The sequence below is a fragment of the Choloepus didactylus genome, chromosome 2 (assembly GCF_015220235.1).
Source record: "Choloepus didactylus isolate mChoDid1 chromosome 2, mChoDid1.pri, whole genome shotgun sequence".
In the NCBI taxonomy this organism is placed as follows: Eukaryota; Metazoa; Chordata; class Mammalia; order Pilosa; family Megalonychidae; genus Choloepus; species Choloepus didactylus.
In genome coordinates, this window is record NC_051308.1 from 34,500,088 (window position 1) to 34,516,438 (window position 16,351).

The 16,351-nt window shown below is 34.7% G+C and overlaps 1 protein-coding gene across 1 annotated transcript in view; it reads right to left on the reverse strand.

The window, feature by feature from the left end:
* DNAH14 (dynein axonemal heavy chain 14) overlaps window positions 1–16,351 on the reverse strand; it is a 426,387-nt gene that overhangs the window by 38,270 nt on the left and 371,766 nt on the right. The window contains exons 72-75 of the mRNA XM_037805786.1: window positions 8,798–8,954; window positions 6,602–6,812; window positions 3,689–3,791; window positions 1,923–1,929 (exon numbers count right to left, since the gene is read on the reverse strand). Of these exons, the coding sequence (XP_037661714.1) occupies window positions 1,923–1,929; window positions 3,689–3,791; window positions 6,602–6,812; window positions 8,798–8,954 (478 nt within the window). The remainder of the gene's footprint in view (window positions 1–1,922; window positions 1,930–3,688; window positions 3,792–6,601; window positions 6,813–8,797; window positions 8,955–16,351) is intronic.

Here is a 16,351-nt window from a genome sequence, read left to right on the forward strand (position 1 = left end):
GCATTTTGGAAAGCAAAGCATTTTAGAAGAGTTACTTTAGTCTAGGCTCATATATTAGTGGCAGCTAAGTGGCTGTAATGAACTCAGGGCTGCCTGGCCTCAGCAAGGCAACAGATACAGGAGATGACAAATCATGGGTAACAACTAATGGAACCAACAAAAGCATCTAGTCATCAATGATATCTAAAAGGAGAACACTTAATTTTGGTGTATTACTAACTTGTTTTGCTTGCATTGAAAACCCCCTTTGGGGGTAATTGGAGTGAGAAGGGACTGGGGAGAAAGAGTATGAAGGTGAGGTGTGAGGAAATTACCTGGTAGACTCTTTTGAGACTGAGGCTGAGTCTGAAACTGTGAAGTGTCTGAAATGTTACTCAATTTGCATAGTTTGTGTGTGTGTGTGTATGAATAAATGGGCATGCATAAGTATATATGTGTGCACATATATGTATGATATATAAATGTGTGTATATATGATATATGAATGTGTGTGCGTGCATGTGTGTGCATGGGTGAATATGAGACTTCCGGATAAGGGATCAGACTAATTATTTACTTGAAGCAGCTTGTATCAGTTCTGATGCCCTAATTCCCCACCAGGGTGATGCAGTGAGAGCCAGATGTATCTTGTGCGTGTACAGTGGGGTTTGTATCATAGAAGAGCAACTCCAAAGTTATGAATCTTGGAGCTTATACAGAATGGCTAGCATAGCTGCCTCTCCCTGCTCCAGAGATAAAGAAAGAGAGTCTTTTGCTCTGGAATGTAAATCAGAGGAAGCGAAGGCGTCTAGGTTTTTACAACTCCTGGGGTGTGAGCAAATGGCTCTGAGTTCTTTTACCCTTAGAATGTAAGCAAGTTCCAGGAGAGGTAAGACAGGCTTCTCTGGATCTATCACCCTCAGAATGCGGGCAATGTGGGCAGATGGCTCTTGAAAGTGCACAGGAGAAGAGATCCCATTCAAGCGTTCTTTAATCCAGGTTGCCAGCAATTTTTGCTCAGAGTGCCTGGACTGTGCAGAAATTACAAAATATTTATGGAGCATTGTTGCACGACTGTTATGACTAATTCTTTCCAGAACTCCTGCTCATGTGTCTAAATGTAGATGCCTGTTATTACCATAAGGAACTACATCTGAAGGGGAAGTAGAACATATGTGTGTGTGCATGTGCGTGTGTGTGTGCAATTAATATTGCCTTACAGAAAGAAAGTTACTTATATCTGAAATTAAAATTTATTTTGTTACGTTTCAAGATCACTTTTGTGCCATATCAGTGGTTTTCCTTTTTATTCTCTTTCTTTCCTCTTTCTCTCTCTCTTAAATATGGAGAGTGTATTTGGGTCATACTTGTACGGAAGTGATTTACTCACTCTGGCAGTTAAAAATATGAACTGATGTATCAGGGAATTTATTTTTTATTGAAAACATTTTTTAAACATACCCCAAAGCAGAGACAGTTGCATAATGGTCAATATTTCGACAATATTGTAACATCCTTTGTTTAATATTAACTTGTGCTTAGTTGAGCATAAGAGATGCTGTAATCAACTTGTGGCAGCATTGTAATAACTTGCTTATTATTTTAGTAGTTAGTTTCCTGCTCAGCTGTCTCCACCTTTATGAAGACTTTCCTGCCTGCCTCTCCTCTGTCATACCACTCACCACATGGTATCACACACAGTAAATATTGACTTATATTTCTTATTCTTCCTCTAGTCTGTGGGCTGCTTGAAGGTAAGAACTTGGACATATACTGTTCAAATATCTTTCTTATCATAACATTAACACATGCTTGTTATAAGGATTTTGCAAAAACACAAAATATGAAAGAGAAAATAGAAAATAAAAAATAAAACAAAACATTAAAAATAGAAAATAGAAAAATATGAAATTTTTTTTAAATATTTAAATATCACTAATAACATGCTATCTAGAATTAACCATAGATGACATTTAGTTATATTTGTTCTAAATAATATTTGTCTTATTTTAATTTTCTTTGACAAAATTTGTATCACACCATATATCCTGTTTTGCAGTCCGCTTTTTACCAGTCATACCATGTTCTCGTGTCATTAAATACTCTTTTAAAATCTGATTTTTTGTGGCAGCTTACTATTTTTCATATAAATGTACCATAATTTATTTGTCCTTTTCTGGTTTTTGGATATAAATTATTCCTTAAGTATTTTCATTGTTATGAGTAATGTTGAGAAGATTATTGACCTAATTTCTGATTATTCCCTTAAAATGGGTTCCTAGAAGTGGATTACTGGATCAAATTGTATGCAATTTTAAGATTCTTTATACATATTGCAAAACTACTTACCAGAAAGATTTTACCTTGTCAGCATGTGAGAGTAGTTATTCATAGTACTGTTAAGAGCATTAATAATGATAACATCATAACTAGTTTTAAAGCTGTCTTTGCCAGTTTGATGGGTTATCAAATGTATCTCATTGTTTTGATTTGCATTTCTCCGATATCTAGAGGCTGAACCTTTTTCTTTTTCCATGTTTATTGACTCTTTCTGTCCTTTGCCCATTTTTTAATGGGGTGCTAGTGTTTTTCCTTAATTACTTGTAGGTACTCTTAATACATTAAAGAAAATTATCTTCTCTCTCGATACAGACATTGGTAGGTGAAAATCCCATAAAGTTGTATGCTTGCATTACTTACAACCATGTTAAAAATGCTTACATCGATGGAGATGAAGGGGAATTAGAGCAATGGATCTACTTAAAAGGAAGTGTTCCCTTTAACCTTATTTCTATCACTTCTGCCATGCCCCTACCCCCAAATACCCCTGCCCCCACCACCTCTAGCCTCCCAAATCCTCCACTTCTGACCGATAATACAAGGTTGTTTGAGACTATAATGTGCTGGACTCTGGGAGGGAATATCCTGAGTCTCAGACTAAGAGTTGTGGATTTCTCCAATCGGGTTCTGTCTTTTCTAGGAGCAGAGTCACTGAGAAACAGCTCAATACTTTACACTTGGGTAAATACACATAGGAAACTGGGAAGAGGTGGAGAGCTGTGTGAAGGGAAAAGTTTCTTTGTCTCCCAAGAATGAATTTGATTTATTCTCAGGCTGGATTGAGACTCTATCAGGGAGGTGCCTCATCCACCCTGATTTCCTCCACCCCCACCCTACCCCAATTCTGTTACAGTTGGCAGAGTGTTTACACTCACATTTCTAGGCACAGCATTCTGCCCGAGCCATTGGTCAGTTTCTCCTGCTGTTGGGACTAGAACTTTCGGTCAACTGGGTCCTTGTTTAACAGAAATTTCAGTTAGCATTTATTCACCCTCAATGGTGGATATGAGTAGAAGCCATAGCTATCCTAAATTAGGACTTTTTAGTCAATAGTTTTAACCTGCTTTCAGCCAGCCTCTCTGCAGAAAATTAATGAACTGAGAAATGGTTAAGGGGTTGTATATTCTGGTTTATAACAACTGTAAGTCTAGCTGCAAATTGCTGATTACTTGAAAACAGGGATCTTGTCTTCTCTATCTTCAGCATCCTTCCTGGTTCTCAGTATAGGGCTGAGCACAGAGTAGACATTTAGCGTACACCAGAATCATCACTCTCTTTTAAAATCAGAATTATGAATGCAATGCAAGATGGTTAACATTCAAAAAGGATTCTTCAGTCAATATTAAACTCTATTATATTTCATCCTTACCTTTAAACCCTTTTGAAGAATAGGAATTGGGAAAGAGCAATCTGATTTTGAGCTTAACCATAGCCTAAACTCAGGGTCTACAGTCACATCTGTACTATCAAATCTGCAAAATAAAAAGTTTATAAGTATTTCAATGTGATAAATGGAGATATTTTTAGAATCCTAGTATTTCAAAAGTTGAAGTGAGCTTACAAATCATTTCAATACTTGAGGATCATATTGTACTACAATAACAACTTTCATGTTGCACGAGAATTTGACCCATCAATTGCCATTTTAAAAAGTAGCTTTCCCTACCTTAAATACAAAACCAATATATGCCCATTTCAAAAAGCTGGAAAAAATTACAAATTAAGAGCAAAATGAAGAATTCCACTGGTCAAATCTGGGACAATTAAGGATCAAAATAAATGACTATAGTAACAGATTGCAGTCTATTGATTAAAATAGGAATCCAAGAGCCCATACTGATATAAATAAATAAATAAATGCATAAATGGGAGAGAAGGAAAAGCTCTTATAGTAGAATATCATTTTATAAATGTAGAAGAAATTGTAGAGTTAGAAAGCTACCATTTGGCAATAACATAGTAATAATTCAATCAAAAATTACCAATGGATGGTTTAAACTAGTGTCTGAAAATTTGAGATATATACATGGTCTGAAAGTATCTCCCTCCAAATTATTAATTGCTAAGGAAAAAATAGAAATTTTACAATGTGGAAACCTAGCAGACAATACTTTCATCACTTGATCAAAGTTAATATCACCAGTAATGGGTGATGTCATGTGCCTCTAGATATGATGTATCTAGAAGGATATATCACTTCTGTGGTATTCTTGCAATAATACATCACCTTAATCTAACCAGGAGAAAATATCAGGCAGACCCAAACTGAGGGATACTTGAGAAAATACCTGGTTTGTACTTTTAAAAATATCAAGTATGAAAGACAAAGACAGACTGAAGAACCATTCCAGATTGAAAGAGATTGAAGAAACATGATAACCAAATGCAATGAGAAACCCTGAATTAGAACCTGGACCAGAATCTTTTTTTTTTCTTTTTTGCAATAAAAATATTACTGGTACAATTGGCTAAATATGAATGAGTTTTGTTGCTTAGATAATAGATGATGCATAGAGAAGTATTTAGGGGCCAAGGACATCATGTCTGCAATTTACTTTCAAATGATTCAGAAAAAATTACATATATATATATGGGAGAGAGAAATGATAGTGCAAATTCAAATAATTGGCAAATCAGGATGAGGGGTATAGGAAGAGTTTTTGTACCTTTCTGCAACTCTGAAATTATTAAAAAAAAAAAAAAAAGCAACCAAACAACAAAAGCAGAAAACCCAAAATGAGACAGAAAAGCAAAAATCTCCTATAATCCCATTAAATAGGTGTAAGTACACTTTTTCCTTTTTTTCTCCTTTCTATAATGCTCTCTCATTTAAAAAATGCAAATATTATACTGTACATACTGTTTATAACCTGTTATTTTTCCTCCTATTAATATGTTGTGAACATATTTTCTTAATTCTTAAATTTAAGGTTTTTTCTCCCCACATTTTTCTTTTCCACTGTGGGCTGTTAGGGTGATAGTTCTGCATTTCTGAAGACTTATTTTGATAAAGAAGTAGGAACTTCTTTTAGTCACACTTTGATTATATAAAATAATTTCTTTTTATAAATCTTTACTTGCTTCTATTAAGCCTTTGAAATTCTGTTCTTTAGGACATTTCTCTAAATTTCTTTATTTTATGACATGTTTCTATCTGCCATTCCCTTGTTTCTCGACTGGCTCTCTGTCTTCACCTTAATACACTCTGAAGGCTGGCACACTGACTCTGGTCCTTGCTGTGTCCCCAGTGCTGAGAAAAATACTTGGTAAATAACAGATGTCCTATAAATATTTGTTGACTGTACAATGAATCAAAGTCCTGCTAGAAATTATTTCGTCGTCTTCCAAAGTTTGATCTATTGAAGTCCTACAACTTAGTAGGCTTCATTTTCTTACCCCAAATCTTAAATGATGAAATAAATGTGAAAAAGAGAAATTATTAAAGAAATAGTTTTTAAACCGATAAAAGAATAACAATCTGAATAGAACATGAACAATACTAGCAAAGATTCTAGACATTTAAGTCAGGCAGTTGCAATTTTGGTTTTATAGCTTCCCTGTGTGTGTTTGCAGCATAAAAATAATAGCATGAAGAAGAGATCCTCATTTAAACACATTTTTACAATACAATATCGGCCATACAAAGTAAAGCAGGCAGAAATGCTAGGCTGGTGCAAAAGCAATATAATATAATGTTAAAACATTGTTAATTCAACACATTGATAATTCTTCACCCAAAGTTATAGCAATCAACTTTCAAATATTTCCACGGCAAACAAGAAGGCTGAACCTATGCAAATTTCTGGCTGTACTGGCAAAATCAGTATTTTTGGAGGAAGAGCCTAGAAAAGAGGATTGAGCCAGAGAAAGAATAGCTACTAAATATAGGCCATAAAATAAATAATCATTGGAAGTATGGCTACTTTGCTGTTGGGGGTCATATAAAATATTAAAAACTATGCTGTTGATCTATACATCTGTATACATGTGTGCATGTACACATATCTATTGAGAGAGAGAGTTTGAAAAGAAGTGATATACAAGATGAAGAATAAAAACTAAAGAGGTCTCTTTTTTCCTTAAAAAAAATCAGATGCATTCTTAGGGTTGTTTTCAAGTTCTTAAAAAAAATAACCCACATAAGATAGCTTAGGTTTCTTCTGAGTGGTCCAACACATTATTTTATCTTTGTTATAAGCACAGTATATGTTGCCATTTCTAGTTTTATTTCACAGTTGTGATAATTAATCTGATTTCCTACAAATAAATGTAAAAACCTTACGATTCTATAATAGTGCAAAGCCTTGGCATAAACGATGCTGCAAAGTGGCAGTTTTGGAGAAAGACCCACTGTTCTGTTTTGGTTAGGGCCTTAACAATGAGATCTTCTGTTTTAGTTGCCTGGCCGCATCCCAAAGAAATCATAGTCACATGATTCATTGTTCCTTTTAACTCTTGGGCAAATCTCAGTAGAAGACCGGTGGGGTCACTTCCTGTATAACAATGCGGAGAGGTATATAAAATTGTGAACTCATTTAATTTCCTCTTAAAAACATAATTTGAACATTTATTGAGTGGTGATATGAGAAGGTGGAGGGATAGGGAAAGACTACAGGCTTTGAAATTGGAGAGTCAAGAGTTCAAATCTTGGCTCTGCCACTTACCAGGTGAGTGACCTTGGTTTTCTAATAGATGGGGGAAGATAATATGATAATATTTACCTACAGCATAACTGTAGTACTTGCTGGTTGCCTATGCCAACATCTACTTGTCAATTCCTCTGTAGCTAAATCCCAATGCTATTTGAGATGGCTGTGTACCCAGCTAAAATACTACATTTTTAGCCTGTCTTGCATCGAGGTATGGACATTTAAGTTTTGTGAATGGGTTTTGGCAGCAATAATTTGTTAGCAAAAGTGTGTGTAATATTTTGAGATGTCTCCTTAAAAGGAGGAGGTATGTCTTTCTTCATTTCTTGTATTCTGTTGTTTAGAACATGGATGTGATAGCTAGAGCCCAAGCTGCCATCTTAGGCTAAGTCTTTTAGAAATATGGGTGATTTACAGGAAAAACAAAGTCAAGGTGAGAAAGCCTCCAAGCGGAGGCCCTCTAACTAGGTCTCTTTGCCTAACAGACTCATTTAACAAAGATGAATTCTGAAGAAAAATTTGATTTGGGGACTATTAAGAACAGGAGATAAATGAAGAAAATATTTGTCTTAGGGTCTAAAGAGTGAGGATAAAAAAAAGAGAAAAACACATTTGGAGTTTTGAGGAATACAAGGACTAGGTCAGCAGGAGCAATTTCTGATATTTTATTTTTAACAAATATATTTATATTTCACAAATTATTGTTAATCAAAACAGTTAATAAATTTGAGTTGATGGAAATGCTTTGGTAATGGATGGTGGTGACGGCAGCCCAACACTGCATGTAGTTAACAGCACTGAATTATATATGTGAATGTGGTTAAAAGGGAAAATTTTAGGTTGTATATGTTACTAGCATAAAAATTAAAAAGAAAACCTAGGATTGTACGACATGAACAGTGAATTCTAATGTAAACAATGGATTATAGTTAATACAATTATAAAAACATTCTTTCAACAATTGTAACAAACATACTACACTAATGGAAGGTGTTAATAATAGGGTGGTTTATGGAACTCTGTTATATATATGATTTTTCTTTAACCTACAACTTCTCTAATGAAAAAGGAAGTAAAAGCCAGTTAATAGACGTAAGGGCAATCTCAAATTTTAGACTAATAATATGTTTGGAAGGTGTTTTCTGTGCAGAAAATTAGTACTAATGAATTTTGCCTTATTGGTGAATCCAGGAAGTATTGTACCTCTTTTTTTTTTACATTTTTTGAAAGATTAATTTTCAATATAGTTTAAAATTTAAATTGGTCCCTTCTCCAAAATACTTAAATAAGAATAGGAAAATATTTTAAATGCAGAATAACATGACACAGAACCTACTTCTCATCTTTTGACGGATATTGTACCATCATCTTTTGTGTGTGTGTGTGCGTGTGTGTGTGTGTGTTTCCATTCATGTCTTTATTTTATTACTCACCTACCCATATACTAGATAAAGGGGGTGTCAGTCACAAAGTTTTTACAACCACATGGTCATAAGATAAAAGCTATATAGTTTTACAATCATTATCAAAGATCAAGGCTACTGGGTTACAGTTCAACAATTTCAGGTATTTCCTTCTGGCTATTCTAATACACTAGAAACTAAAAAGAAGTTATCTATATAATGATTCAGTAATTATAATCATTTATTAAATCCTAACTTCTCAGTTACAACTCCTCCCTCTCATTTGATCATTCTCTCAATCTTTAGGAACATCTGGGCAGTGACCATTCTAAGTTCTTCATGCTGAAAAGGCGTAAGGGAATGCAAGTGGTTGATATTCTTGGAGACACTGTGTACCGTCATCTTAACTATTCACAAATAGCTTACCATGAGAGTGAATAAATATCAAGGGAATTCTGGCACTGGATTCTTGATATAGTTCTTTCAAATTAATTCCAGTTGTGTGAAGATATGCTTTTCCCATTTTTTCAGTTACAAACTCACTCACTGAATTCTTTAAATATTCTGGTCTGAGAATTTTTACCTAAAAAAAGAAAACATGGATGATAAGGTAAATTTTAACACCACCATATTCCCTATGGTAAAATGAAACACAACTAAAGAGTATTCATAGTTTGACTTTCCAGTCAGAGATTTCTGGTGTTATTTGTGTTGGGGCAGTAATGGTAAAGACTCTATACATGGTGGGGAAATAGTCATTACTGCTCTTGACCCTCACTTTGCCCCTCCTGGATGCAAGGGTCTCCTTGTGCTTCTCTTTCAAACTCTTACAGAGATCTTGCTTTGGGTATAAAATCCAAGTTATGTCCCCTGATTCTGTAGAAAGAGACATTTCCCCTAGATTTCTTCCTTTCTGATGTGCATATCTGGAGTATGGAAGCTCCATGGTGTGCATATGTGTGTGTATGTGGGGTGTGTAGTAAAAAATCCAGGATAACATAACCAGAACAGTACTAAGTCTTCCATTAAAAGTGCCTGAAAACAAATAATCTGCATGTGTTTAAGCAAACTGAATGCAGATCTGAAAGGAACTTTAGATGGGCTAAGCAAATTTGGAAACAGTATACATGTGACAAGTAGAACTATGGAAATTTATTGCAAAAATTTCAGAGGAAAGACCTTTCCTATGAAAATTGTTTTATACAAACCACGCATGTGCTATTTCCTTACAGAATGATCATGAATTCGGTCCTGAGCATTTTCGGTGTCTGGGACTCCATCATTTAAGGCAGAGCCAAAACTGTATGTGTCTGTGGGTCTGTATAGATGTACTAGGTTGAATCATATGAAAATTTCATTTTTATAGGTCAAAAATAATGAAATATTTGGCAATTTCATATGTTTAACCTAATACATTTAATCATTTTGTCAAATTCTACTCTATGTAACTTTTTGAAAAAATCTTAAATTTTTATTTTAATTAAATGCTTCGTATTTTCTTCAAAATAAAAATCAGCAGCACATAAAGATCTGGGGTCTAATAGAGTTCACCCAGTATATCCACTTAATGAGACAATGTTCCAATCAGCCAAGTGAAACACATGATTGGGGCGGTCCCCTGACAACATCACCGCCAAGAGTCTGCACTCTCAAATGTGGTCTTGCTTCTCTGTCACCACCATAGCTGTTAACTCCTCCTTTGCTTTATTAATTCAGCAGGCTATAGTAGTGGGAGAGATGAACAAACTGGACAAAGTGCCTGCTCCCATGGAGCTTTGTGATATTATCTTTCTCAAGATCAAGCCTTCTCTCTGATACATTCTAACTTAATTTATGTGATACTCTCAAATTCTGACTCTTACAGGTCAGGCCCAGTTTCAGATATTCTAATTCAGTTTCCTTGTAACTACATTCACATTTAACATACCATGTTATCTGATTTTTGGTTTGGAAAATAGAGTCAACATAGTAATAAAGTTTCTAATTCATAAACTAATATCATCTGGGGCTTGTTGGGAGAAGGTCATGTAGTAGGATTTTTTTAATGCAATTTTATTGAAATATATTCACACACCATATAATCCATCGAAAGTATACAATCAATGGCTCACAGTGTCATCATATAGTTGTATATTCATCACCACAATCAATTTCTGAACATTTTCATTACTCCCCTCAAAATAAAAATAATTAAAAAAATACAAATACAAATACAAAGGAACACCCCAAACATCCCACACTCCTCACTAACCCCCCCATTATTTATTTTTTTTGTCTTTATTTTATTACTTATCTGCCCAGACACTGGATAAAGGGAGTGTCAATCACAAGGTTTTCACAATCACACAGCCACATGATAAAAAGCTATACAGTTATACAATCATCATTGAGAATCAGGGCTACTGCCTTACAATTCAACAGTTTCAGGTACTTCCTTCTAGCTATTATAATACACTAAACACTAAAAAGGAATAGCTATATAATGCATAAGAGTAACCTCCAGATGACCTCTCGACTCTATTTGAAATCTCTTAGACACTGAAACTTTATTTTGTTACATTTCTTTTTCCCCCTTTTGGTTAAGAAGACATTCTCAATCTGACAATGCCAGGGCCAGGCTCATCCCTGGGAGTCATGTCCCATGGTGCAGGAGGGTAGTGAGTTTATTTGCAGAATTGGCATAGAGAGAGAGGCCACATCTGAACAGCAAAAGAGGTTTTCTGGGGGTGACTCTTAAGCATAGTTATAAGTAGGCTTAGTTTTGTCATTGGAGAGGTAAGTTCCATAAGGGCAAGCCTCCAGGTTGAGGGCTTGGCCTACCAAATTGGGAGACCCAATTGCTTAAGAGAATAGCAGGCATCCCCACATGGGGAAGTTTAATAGCTCCACATTTTCCCCAGTCCCTCAATGAAGTAGGATTTTAAAATGTAGTTAATTTTGATGTAGAGGTAATATATACTAACTGCATAAAATACAAACAATACAAAAAGGTATAAATTGAAAACTGAAGTTCCTAAACCCTAGATGACCATTATTTGTTTCTTCTGGAACCTTATAGATATTTTCTATGCATATACAAGTGTCTACATCCTCTTTTTTTAAAAAGCAGTTTTATTGAGATATATTCACATACCATACAATCCATCCAAAGTGTACAATCAATGGCTTTTAGTATATTCACAGAGTTGCACATTCATCATCGCAATCACTTTTAGAACATTTTCATTACTCCAAAAAGAAAAACTCCATACCCCTTAAGCAGCCCCCTCTCAATCCTTCTAGCCTTCCCCATCCCCCATAACCACTAATCTATTTCTGTCTCTATAGATTTATACTTACATTTTATATAAATGGAATCTTACAATATATAGTATTTTGTGTCTGGTTTCTTTCACTTAGCATAATTTTTTTAAAAAAATTATTTTTTTAATTAGAGAAGTTGTAGGTTTACAGAAAAGTCATGTAAAAAATACAATGTTCCCTTATACCCCCCATTGTTGTCATTTTTGCATTAGTATGATTGATGAAAGAATATTAAAATAGCACTATTAACTATAGTCCATAGTTTAAATTTTGCTTATTTTTCCCCATACACCACCTTATTATTAACACCTTGTATTAATGTCATAAATTTGTTATAATTCATGAAAGGACATTCTTTTATATTTGTACCACAGTCTGTCATCCACAACAGGGTTCACTGTGTTACACAGTCCCATGTTTTACCTTCTAACTTTCCTTCTAGTAACATACACAACCCAACTTCCCCTTTCAATCACATGCACCAAAATAATTCAGTGCTGTTAATTACACCCACAATAATGTGCTACCATCACCACCATCCATTTCCAAACTTTTACAATCAACTGAAATAGACATTCTACACAAATTAAGATCAACTCCCTGTATTCTAACTCCAATCTCCTTTTAACCTATATTCTAGATTCTAATTCTATAGCGTTTGCTTTTTATAATTAGTTCCTATCAGTGAGATCATACAATATTTGTCCTTTTGTGCCTGGCTTATTTCACTCAGCACAATGTCCTCAAGGTTCATCCACGTTGTCGCATGCATCAGGACTTCATCCTTTAGCATGATCTAGTTTGGGACAGTACAATACAGTGTTAGTGCTAAGAGCACGGATTTTAGAGCCAAACTGTCTGAGAGCCAAACTTTCAATCCTGGTCTTCTTGGGCTATTTCTTTTTCTTTCTTTTTTTTTTTTTTTTAACTTTTGATTTTTTTTAATTAACTTTTTTTTTTAAAATCAACTATATAAAATTTTTTTTTTAAAAATACAATAAAAAAAATTTCAAACAAACCATAACAAGGGAGTAAGAAAAAGACAACTAACCTAAGATAACTACTTTACTTCCAACATGTTCCTTCTCTACCCCAAGAAAATAACCTAACATAGTAACATTTCTGTGAACTTGTCCCTACCATACCCATCAGAAATTAACAGACCATAGTCATTTCTGGGCATTCTCAGAATGTTAAACTTACCCACGATAGCTTATCTGTTCTTACTGGGTTATCATTCCCCCTTTCTTAACTGCTCTCTATCACTAGTTCCTCTACATTCTACATTATAAACCATTTGTTTTACATTTTTCAATGTTCACATTAGTGGTAGCATATAATATTTCTCTTTTTGTGCCTGGCTTATTTCGCTCAGCATTATGTCTTCAAGGTTCATCCATGTTGTCATATGTTTCACGAGATTGTTCCTTCTTACTGCCATGTAGTATTCCATCGTGTGTATATACCACATTTTATTTATCCACTCATCTGTCGAAGGACATTTGGGTTGTTTCCATCTCTTGGCAATTGTGAATAATGCTGCTATGAACATTGGCTTACAGATATCTGTTCATGTCACTGCTTTCATATCTTCCGGGTATATGGCAAGAAGTGCAATTGCTGGATTGAAGGGTAACTCTATATCTAGTTTTCTAAGGAACTGTCAGACTGACTTCCAGAGTGGTTGAACCATTATACAGTCCCACCAACAATGAATAAGAGTTCCAATTTCTCCACACCCTCTGCAGTATTTGTAGTTTCCTGTTTGTTTAATGGCAACCATTCTAATTGGTGTGAGATGGTATCTCACTGTGGTCTTAATTTGCATCTCTTTAATAGCTAGTGAAGCTCAACTTTTTTTTCACGTGTTTCTTGGCCATTTGTATTTCCTCTTCAGAGAACTGTCTTTTCATACCTTTTGCCCATTTTATAATTGGGCTGTCTGTACTACTGTCATTGAGTTGTAGAATTTCTTTATATATGCAAGATATCAGTCTTTCGTCAGATACATGGTTTCCAAAATTTTTTTCCCATTGAGTTAGTTGCCTCTTCACCTTTTTGACAAATTCCTTTGCGGTACAGAAACTTCTAAGCTTGAGGAGTTCCCACTTATGTATTTTTTCTTTTATTGCTTGTGCTTTGGGTGTAAAGTCTAGGAAGTGGCCACCTAATACAAGGTCTTGAAGATGTTTCCCTACATTATCTTCTAGGATTTTTATGGTACTGTCTTTTATATTGAGATCTTTGATCCACTTTAATTTTTGTGTAGGGTGTGAAGTAGGGGTCCTCTTTCATTCTTTTGGATATGGACATCTTCCCTTTCCAAATAAATTTGATTACTAGTTTTTCCAAGTCTGCAAAGCAGGTTGTTGGGATTTTGATTGGGATTGCATTGAATCTGTAGATGAGTTTGGGTAGAATTGGCATCTTAATGACATTTAGCGTTCATATCTATGAACATGGAATATTTTTCCATTTTTAAGGTCCCCTTCTATTCCTTTTAGTAGAGTTATGTAGTTTTCTTTGTATAGGTCTTTTACATCTTTGGGTCAGTTTATTCCTAGGTACTTGATTTTTTTAGCTACTATTGAAAATAGTATCTTTTTCTTGAATGTCTCTTCACATTGTTCATTTCTAGCATATAGAAATATTACTGACTTACGTGCATTAATCTTGTATCCTGCTAGTTTGCTAAATTTATTAGCTCTAGTAGCTGTATCATTGATTTCTCAGGATTTTCCAGATATAAGATCATATCATCTGCAAATAATGCAGTTTTACTTCTTCCTTTCCAATTGGGATGCCTTTTATTTCTTTGTCTTTCCGGATTGCCCTGGCTGGCACTTCCAGCACAATGTTGAATAACAGTGGTGACAGCGGGCATCCTTGTCTTATTCCTGATCTTAGAGGGAAGGCTTTCAGTCTCTCACCATTGAGTACTATGCTGGCTGTGGGTTTTTCATATATGTTATATATGTTCTTTATCGTATTGAGGAAGTTTCCTTCAATTCCTACCTTTTGAAGTGTTTTTATCAAAAAGGGATGTTGGATTTTGTCGAATGCTTTTTCAGCATCTATTGAGATGAGCATTTGATTTTTCTCTTTTGATTTGTTAATGTGTTGTAATACATTGATTTTCTTATGTGGATCCATCCTTGCATGCCTGGAATAAACCCCACTTGGTCATGGTGTATGATTTTTTTAATGTGTCTTTGGATTCGATTTGCAAGTATTTTGTTGAGAGTTTTTGCATCTATATTCATTAGGGAGATAGGCCTGTAGTTTTCCTTTTTTGTAGCATCTTTGCCTGGTTTTGGTATTAGATTGATGTTAGCTTCATAAAATGAGTTAGGTAGTGGTCCATTTTCTTTGATGTTTTGAAAGAGTTTAAGTAAGATTGGTGTCAGTTCTTTTTGGAAATTTTGGTAGAATTCTCCTGTGAAGCCACCTAGCCCTGGGCATTTATTTGTGGAAAGCTTTTTAATGACTGATTGGATCTTGTTGCTTGTGATTGGTTAGTTGAGGTCTTCTGTTTCTTCTCTGGTCAGTCTAGGTTGTTCATATGTTTCCAGGAAACTGTCCATTTCCTCTACATTATCCAGGTCTTTGGCACACAGTTGTTTGTAGCATCCTCTAAGTTTTTAAATTTCTTCAGGATTGCAGTAATGTCACCTTTCTCATTCATTATTTTGTTTATATGGGTCTTCTCTCTTTTTGATTTTGTCAGTCGAGCTAGGGGTTTGTCAATCTTGTTGATCTTCTCAAAGAACCAACTTTTGGTGTTATTTATCCTCTCTATTGTTTTTTTGTTCTCTATGTCATTTATTTCTACTTCAATCCTTGTTATTTCTTTTCTTCTACTTGGTTTAGGATTGGTTTGCTGTTCATTTTCTAGCTTCTTTGTTGATCCATTAGTTCTTTGATTTTGGCTCTTTTTTCCTTTTTAATATATGCATTTAGTGCTATAAATTTCTACCACAGTACTGGTTTTGCTGCATCCCATCGGTTTTTGTATGTTGTGCTTTCATTTTCATTTGTCTCTATGTATTTAGCAATTTCTCTTGCAATTTCTTCTTTAACCCACTGATTGTTTAGGAGAGTGTTGTTTAACCTCCAGGTATTTGTGAATTTTCTAATCTGATGGTTATTGACTTCTAATTATATTCCATTGTGGCCAGAGAATGTGCTTTGAATAATTTCAATTTTTTTTTAATTTATTGAGGCTTGTTTTATGTCCCAGTATATGATCTATTCTGGAGAAAGTACCATGAGCACTAGAGAAGAATGTGTATCCTGGTGATTTGGGATGTAATGTTGTATATATGTCTGTTAAATCCAATTCATTTATCAGATTGTTTAGGTTTTCAATTTACTTATTGGTCTCCTGTCTGGTTGATCTATCTATAGGAGACAGTGATGTGTTGAAGTCTCCCACAATTATTGTGGAAACATCCATTGCTTCCTTTAGTTTTGCCAGTGTTTGTCTCACATATTTTGTGGCACCTTGATTGGGTGCATAAACATTTATGATTGTTATTTCTTCTTGCTGAATTTCCCCTTTTATTAGTATGTAGTGGCCTTCTTTGTCTCTCAAAACATCCCTGCATTTAAAGTCTATTTTATCTGAGATTAATATTGCTACACCTGCTTTCTTTTGTCTGTAGCTGGCATGAAATA